Source organism: Ictalurus punctatus, chromosome 11 (genome assembly GCF_001660625.3).
Source record: "Ictalurus punctatus breed USDA103 chromosome 11, Coco_2.0, whole genome shotgun sequence".
Lineage (NCBI taxonomy): Eukaryota > Metazoa > Chordata > Actinopteri > Siluriformes > Ictaluridae > Ictalurus > Ictalurus punctatus.
Window position 1 is genome coordinate 6,136,199 of NC_030426.2, and position 8,754 is coordinate 6,144,952.

The 8,754-nt window shown below is 41.6% G+C and overlaps 1 protein-coding gene across 1 annotated transcript in view; it reads right to left on the minus strand.

Moving 5' to 3' along the window:
• LOC108271761 (deoxynucleotidyltransferase terminal-interacting protein 1) overlaps positions 1–7,804 on the minus strand; it is a 14,303-nt gene extending 6,499 nt beyond the window's left edge. Inside the window, exons 1-6 of the mRNA XM_017479496.3 lie at positions 7,393–7,804; positions 5,742–5,812; positions 4,740–4,836; positions 4,570–4,668; positions 4,416–4,481; positions 3,018–3,074 (exon numbers count right to left, since the gene is read on the minus strand). Of these exons, the coding sequence (XP_017334985.1) occupies positions 3,018–3,074; positions 4,416–4,481; positions 4,570–4,668; positions 4,740–4,836; positions 5,742–5,812; positions 7,393–7,470 (468 nt within the window). The 5' untranslated portion in view covers positions 7,471–7,804. The remainder of the gene's footprint in view (positions 1–3,017; positions 3,075–4,415; positions 4,482–4,569; positions 4,669–4,739; positions 4,837–5,741; positions 5,813–7,392) is intronic.
• Between the last annotated feature and the right edge of the window lie 950 nt (positions 7,805–8,754).

Consider the following 8,754-nt stretch of genomic DNA (forward strand, 5'->3'; position numbering starts at 1 on the left):
AAAATAAAAATAAATAACAATTTTACACATACATATATACACATATACATTATGTGTATATATCTCTACAGTATCTCACAAAAGTGAGTACACCCCTCACATTTTTGTAAATATTTGATTATCTTTTCATGTGACAACACTGAAGAAATGACACTTTGCTACAATGTAAAGTAGTGAGTGTACAGCTTGTGTAACAGTGTAAATTTGCTGTCCCCTCAAAATAACTCAACACACAGCCATTAATGTCTAAACCGCTGGCAACAAAAGTGAGTACACCCCTAAGTGAAAATGTCCAAATTGTTCCCAAAGTGTCAATATTTTGTGTGGCCACCATTATTTTCCAGCACTGCCTTAACCCTCTTGGGCATGGAGTTCACCAGAGCTTCACAGGTTGCCACTGGAGTCCTCTTCCACTCCTCCATGATGACATCACAGAGCTGGTGGATGTTAGAAACCTTGTGCTCCTCCACCTTCCGTTTGAGGATGCCCCACAGATGCTCAATAGGGTTTAGGTCTGGGGACATGCTTGGCCAGTCCATCACCTTCACCCTCAGCTTCTTCAGCAAGGCATTGGTCATCTTGGAGGTGTGTTTGGGGTCGTCATCAGGCTGGAATACTGCCCTGCGGCCCAGTCTCCGAAGGGAGGGGATCATGCTCTGCTTCAGTATGTCACAGTACATGTTGGCATTCATGGTTCCCTCAATGACTGTAGCTCCCCAGTGCCGGCAGCACTCATGCAGCCCCAGACCATGACACTCCCACTACCATGCTTGACTGTAGGCAAGACACACTTGTCTTTGTACTCCTCACCTGGTTGCCGCCACACACGCTTGACACCATCTGAACCAAATAAGTTTATCTTGGTCTCATCAGACCACAGGACATGGTTCCACTAATCCATGTCCTTAGTCTGCTTGTCTTCAGACAACTGTTTGCGGGCTTTCTTGGGCATCATCTTTAGAAGAGGCTTCCTTCTGGGACGACAGCCATGCAGACCAGTTTGATGCATTGTGCGGCGTTTGGTCTGGGCACTGACAGGCTGAACCCCCACCCCTTCAACCTCTGCAGCAATGCTGGCAGCACTCATACGTCCATTTCCCAAAGACGACCTCTGGATATGATGCTGAGCATGTGCACTCAACTTCTGTGGTCGACCATGGCGAGGCCTGTTCTGAGTGGAACCTGTCCTGTTAAACCGCTGTATGGTCTTGGCCACCGTGCTGCAGCTCAGTGTCAGGGTCTTGGCAACCGTGCTGCAGCTCAGTGTCAGGGTCTTGGCAATCTTCTCATAGCCTAGGCCATCTTTATGTAGAGCAGCAGTTCTTTTTTTCAGATCCTCAGAGAGTTCTTTGCCATGAGGTGCCATGTTGAACTTCCAGTGACCAGTATGAGGGAGTGTGAGAGCGATGACACCAAATTTAACACACCTGCTCCCCATTCACACCTGAGACCTTGTAACACTAACAAGTCACATGACACCGGGGAGGGAAAATGGCTAATTGGGCCCAATTTGGACATTTTCACTTAGGGGTGTACTCACTTTTGTTGCCAGCGGTTTAGACATTAATAGCTGTGTGTTGAGTTATTTTGAGGGGACAGCAAATTTACACTGTTTCACAAGCTGTACACTCACTACTTTACACTGTAGCAAAGTGTCATTTCTTCAGTGTTGTCACATGAAAAGATATCATCAAATATTTACAGTAATGTGAGGGGTGTACTCACTTTTGTGAGATACTGTGTGTGTGTACACACACATACACAGACACACACACACACAATGTGTGTATATAAATAAACAATTCCAGGGCATTGGATATACCATGGAACACTGTAAATACAATAATCAACAAATGGATAAAATAAGGCATGACAGTGACACTACTAAAAACAGGACCTCCCTCTAAAATTGATGAGAAGACCAGGAAATAACTGGCCAGGGAGGCTGCCAAGAGGCCGACAGCAATTTTAAAATATCCAGAATTCTTCATATCTCTGGGCTATGGGGTAGGGAGGCAAGACAGAAGTCTTTTTTTAACCAAAAAATTTATAAATAATATATATCCAATCTCCCAAAACCACGTGGAATAATGTGTTACGGTCTGATGAGACCAAAGATTAATTTTTGGCCAGAATACCAAAAGATATGTTTGGCACAAAATACACAGCACATCACCAAAAGACCACCGTCCCCACGGGGGAAGCCTGGTGGTGGCATCATCATACTTTGGGCTGTTTTTCTTCAGCTGGAACTGGGGCTTTAATCAGGGTGGCGGGAATAATAAATTGCTCCAATTCTGGTGCAAAACCTTAAGGCTTCTGCTAAAACACTTAAGCTGAAGAGGAACATAACATAACAACCCAAAACAAACCTCCAGATCGACAAAGGAATGGCTTAACCAAAACAGGCTTAAGGTTTTGGAATGGCCCAGCCAGAGTCCAGACCTAAATCCAATCAAAAATCTGTGGGGTGACCTGAAGAGGGCTGTGCACAGGAGATACCCAGCAAAATTCACAGCGTTTAGAATGCTTTTGCAAGGAGTAATGGCAAAATACTACTAAATCAAGATGTGCCAAACTGACTGACTCTTACTCAACAAGATTAAATGCTGTGATAAAATCTAAAGGTGCTTAAACTAAGTATTAGTTTAGGGGTGTACCACCAGGTTATTGTGTATTTTTTTATTTTTCCACTTTTTTTCCCATTAAATGATTCTTCTTGTCTTTCACTTCAATTAATAGGCTAAAATTTCAAAAGGTTCCGGCATGATTTATCTTGGTTTAATTTTTTACACCACAAAAACCTGCCATTTTAACAGGGGTGTGACTTTAGATCCACTGTAGGTCCTGATTTCACAATACAAAGTTACTGGAACAGGAAGCAACAACAACAAGAACAACAACAACTTGGTATTACATATGCCTTTTTGTGTAACAGCTTTTTTTTTTATTGATGTATATATAAATTTTAAGTGGGGACCTACACAATAATAATTATTAATAAGTTATTCATTTACCTTTTTAGGGACAGGGCTTCCTCTTTGGCTGGAATCATCATCCATCTGCCGTGAGCGCTGCAGAATGAAAACTTTTAGTGATACTGGACCAAAGAACTTGGAGGTTTAAATTCCAAGCTTAGACATAACAACAAACAAATTCATGTTATTATACTATCGTTACACTTGACAAGCACAGAGTGGTATATAAACACACCAACATATTCTGTCGAAAAAAAAAGATAATTATATGACGAGAGGACTGCAAAAACCCGTCGGATGTCACTGCGGCTGAATTCTGGAAAACTTCTGATTTCGACCAAAAGTGAGTTCCAAAACAACAAAGCAGTCATGTTCTAACCTCGTCTTGGCTGTAAAAATCAGTGTTATTACAAGCCAGTTTAATAAACACAACAGTAAATGCAGTCGGGTTGCCTAAAGATGTCGAAATGCTCGCTAGCCAACTCTCCTTTTCTCATGACAAGTTATTGGACGCCACAGCAAATTGGCCACGAGCCTAATTAATTTAATTTGTGACCAGATACCGGATATCAAAATGTCCGTGATGCCCTCGCACAGAGCATTTTTAAAGTGTGTAAAATGTTCAAATGACCTAATGAAAAGAAACGGAATTAATTAGGGATAATTTCTCCACCGATCTTAGCATGATTTCAAATGAGGCTGATGTTTAAATGCTGCGAGTGACTTTTACCTCAGGCGATGCGACAGATGCTAACGTGGATGATACTGATCATCAAAGTCCATTTTTTTCTGATTGTTGCAGCCAAAAATGCGTGATTTTTCCTGCAGCTTTTTTTTCTTCAAAATTTGTGATGCAGCTTGGAGTTTGTGTTTGTTTTGTTGTTGTTGTAGAAAACTACTTAGATTGGTGAAATTGTAATTGCACAGTCTTTCACAGTGATGTCTGTTGGTAAAGAAGACCTTTTAGTTGTACTCATGTTTGACACGTGAACAGAAGAGGGCTTTTGCTGAATGCGTGTTGTGATGACATCACATGACGCGTCTTGGCCCAACTCTGTGGAAAATCTGTTGTCATTTTGAAAAATTGTTAGTTCCTCAGAATATTTGCTTGATTTTGCATTCATAACCCTGCAGGGACTGATTTCCCATTGCAAGCTTACAATTCTTTCAAATTTGGCAGAAATGCTGTTTTTCCATAAGTCTATCAGGCTGTACATGTAGAGGTGGGGCATCTTTCGGAATATTTAATTGACTCAATTTTTAAATGAAACAACTTTCCTTCTGCTAGAGATGCAAAAGGGAAGCATTTCAGTTCAGGAAACCATGCAGTTCACAGAACTATTCTATTCTATTTAGTAGAAAATGCCTACATTTGAGCACATGAAGGGTTTTCCCAGACCACCACACACATATTCAGACACAACTTTATATCCTTACCTTTATAGAGGGATCGAAAAGAGGTCTTTGAGCAGTTTTCTCCGCATCAGGAAAGAGCTGTTTGGCCTAGATGTAAGAAAGTTTTTCACATGCTCAACGAATACGCCGCCTTCTTACATTTCAAACATAGTTTGTATACCTGTATCTCACTTACATGCTCCAAGCAGTTTCGGCACGCCTCTTTGATGAGCTGATCCGTCTGTACATCCTCCCCTACATTCTCCTTCACATTGCTTGCTGCCTTCTCAAAAAACTGTGCAAAGAAAGTACAGTCAATAATCACTACCATCACAACTGGATTTCTTCATCGTGATGCAGACTTACCTTCATATATTTTTTAAAGACTGCCAAAATGTCATCGTTGAAGCTGGGCTGCAGCACGGTTCTCAAGAGGTCCATGGAAATGACGGGATCTGTATAACTAGCAGCCACACAGAGATGGATTACTCACGGTGACTACGTTTACACGGACAGCAGTAATCGAATTACTGACCTTATTCTGAATAAGACAATATTCTGATTAAGGTGTTTACATGACTTTCTTTTAGAACACTCCTTTCATGTTCCTGTTTTACATGTTATAAACATCGATCGATTAACAGCACACGTCATTACGTCACTGTGCCACGCCGTCCCTCCAGAATTTCACGTATCGACATACAGTTGATCTTCGTTATGGTACCGTATACAGTTTTGGGTGTTTTTATTTAAATTTTTTACGAACGCTTCAAGTGCAGTTAATTATTTGTCATGTTGTACGTGCAAATAGACAACTGCTCGAAGCCGTGGGCTGCATCCCAAACCGCGTACTTACCTACTATATAGTAGCTGAGATACATGTATCTCACTTCCTACTATATAGTAGGTAGGTTTGTGGTTTGGGACTCAGCCGTGCTCTCTTTGGTTGTAACGGTTGAGCGCTGCCGTGTGTGAACGTGTCCTGTCGCAAAATGTGGTGAAAACTCCCACACGATGTTAATAATGTGATTAAGGTGTGTACATGTCTGTAATACACCTCGATAATGCGACTAAAACAGGATTACTCCACATGTCTTAATTCGATTTGTGTTTACTTCGAGTAGGACTTTAATCGGATTAAGGTAATAAAAAAAAAAAAAAAACGCTGTTTACATGCTAGTTTCTTAATCAGAGTATCGTGTTAATATTGGATTATTGTTGTCCATGTAAACGTACTGACTGACTAAGCATTAGGCACAAATACCAGACATCATGCCTTTGTGCAGTTTATAGCTAGACGTCAAGACACCTTAAAGTATCTGGAAGACATAGCAATCTATGGACTAAAATAAGTACATTCAGAGTTACCTTATGGCCATCTGTGAGCGTCTACCCCTGCGCTGAACCTGTCTGTGCTTGATCATGATGTTCCAGGGGTTCTAGCGTACAAGGGGGAAAAAAAATGTTAGCAAATGTCAAAGAAAAGACATGCAGACAAATCGGTGACCAAAGACAACATACTTATGACTGCACAGAAAGCGAGTTGGAAAAGGTTGTAATAAATTACAACTGGCAAAAGATGCCACTTATCAGATTCTTTACAGCTAATGGGATTTAAACATTTTGTAGCCAGAAACTGCTTTAACTGTAACATAAATTCCAAATGCCTCCTAATACAGATAATTTCACAAATATTACTTAAAAGCATACTATAATATTTTGTCCATTTCCATTTCTGAACTTTCCCCTGAGAGAAGACATATGGTCCAAAATTACTTATAGGCATATTTATTTATTTATTTATGGGATGTCTCAAAAGTGTCGATACATAGGGTATAGCACCACGTCAGCTATGCCTTCATCAACGCATGCTCATAGTCATCCATTTCTCGGTTGGTCCGTGACGCTTCCAGTCTTTTGGAATTTGCTAATAAGTTTTCACTAGAGTGTCGTGTGTGAGGTGCTCGCCACGTTTCCTGTTAAAGTCCAACACAACCTTCTGACAGCTTCCCGATCCAGCCATGAGAATGATGTATATATTCCTCCTTCATCAAAGGCATTCTTAAAGGTTATTTGAATAAAAAAATGTTTTTTTATATATATATATATATATATATATATATATATATATATATATATATATATATATATAAAATATATATATATATATATATATATATATATATATATATATATATATATATAGAAAGAGAGAGAGAGAGAGAGACAGACAGAAAGAGGGAGACAGATGGACAGAGAGAGACAGACAGAGACAAACAGACAGACAAAGAGACACAGACTTTTTGCTAAAAATAAATAAATAGTGTTAATTTCCCCTATGTGCCCTGTGATGGATTGGCACCGTGTCCAGGGTGTACCCTGCCTTGTGCCCCACGCTCCATGGGATAGTCTCCAAGTTCCCCGTGACCCTGAAAAGGATAAAGCGGTATAGAAGATAGATGGATGGATGGAATTTCCCCTATGTATGGAGACACATTTAGGGCACCCGGTAGTTTGATAACGGTGGATTGTGATTTCCACTACTGTACCTAAAAAACAAACAATAAATAAATCAATAACTCAATAAAACCCAGAATGGATATGCCTCCCCACTTTGAGAAGCACTGCTGTACACGAATATAAAGTTTGTGGAAGAAGAGCTTATGAAGTGCTTGAGGCAGAAAACACAGCAGTGTGATTCAGCCCAGTTTGACTCACTGTACAGGAAGTGACGCACACACTACTGCTAAACACCGCTTAAAACGGCGTACTTCCATACTAACTAGTACGCGTTAGGCTTAACTAGTTCAATACTATACTAAAACTAGCGCACTAAACAGTATGCAGCTTTGGACGGAACCAAACTGTGAGCGAATCCTTTCACACGTCGAATGGTGGTTCAAAAGCTCAATAACCGTTAAAAGACTTAGTAAAATAATGCAGAGACGCAGAGATAGACAGACAGACAGAAAGACAGACACAGAGAGAGAGACATTAATCCCCCCCAGGGGTGACTCACCATGGACTGAACCTGCTGCTGCTCACCAGCGTCCTGCTGAAGCCACTCTCTGCGTCCCTCACTCCTGTGCGCTCCCATTACTACACCGTGTACTGCTTCAACTTCACTCAACGGCTATTTCTCTGGTTTCAGCGCCGAAACAACAGGGTCGAGAGAGTTCCGGCTCTAGTCCCTATCTAGTTTAATACGAGCTGACAGCGAGCAGGAGCAGATGACTCTACTGTACCAACCGTTTGACGTTATTCCGCTGTGCAGTTATAACCAATGGTGCAACATCGTTAAAATACACTGAATTAGTTATTAAATCGTGTTCACGTAGAACGTCCCTAGAAGTGTCTTTCTTTCCTCGAGCGAGACCCCCCCAAAATTCCTAGTCTGTTCTCGGTAGTAAAATGACTTCAAATAATCAATTTCCGGTTACACGGTGGTGTCTTTCAAAGTAAAAGTCTGCGCATGCGCCGACATGTCTAGGCCGTGCCTAAACGATGAGGTTATTTGTCTCAGCTATTCCGCCATTACAGTAGAGGCATTTCCAGTGCAGCTTGAGAGAAACTCAGACTGGAGAAACCAAGGATTGAGAACTATACACCGATCAGCCATAACATTCAAACCACCTGTCTAATATTGTGTAGGTCCCCCTTGTGCCATCAAAACAGATTTGACCTGTCGAGGCATGGACTCCACAGGACCTCTGAAGGTGTACTGTGGTATCTGGCACCAAGACATTAACAGCAAAACTTTTAAATTCTGTAAATGTGGGGCCTCTATGGATCAGACTTGTTTGTCCAGCACGTCCCCCAGATGCTTGATCGGATTGAGATCTGGGGAATTTGGAAGCCGAGTCAACACCTTGAAGTCTTCGTCATGTTCCTCAAACCATTCCTGAACAATGTTTGCAGTGTGGCAGGGTGGATCATCCTGCTCAAATGGCCATCCACTGTCATTAGGGAATTCTGTTGGCATGAAGTGTACTTGTTTTGCAACAATGTTTAGGTCGGTGGTACGTGTCAAAATAACATCCACATGAATGCCAGGACCCAAGGTTTCCCAGCAGAGCATTACACTACCTCCCCAGGCTTGCCTTCTTCCCATTGTGCATCCTGGTGCCATCTCTTCCCCAGGTAAGTGGTGCGCATGCACCCAAACATCCACATGATGTAAAAGAAAACGATTCAGCAGACCAGGCCACCTTCTTCCATAGTCCAGTTCTGATGCTCACATGCTCATTGTAGGTGCTTTCGGTGGTGTACAGGGCATGGTGTGCATGGGCACTCTGACCGGTCTGCAGCTACTCAGCCCCATACACAGCAAGCTGCTTTGCATTGTGTTCTTACACATTTCTATCATAACCAGCATTAACTT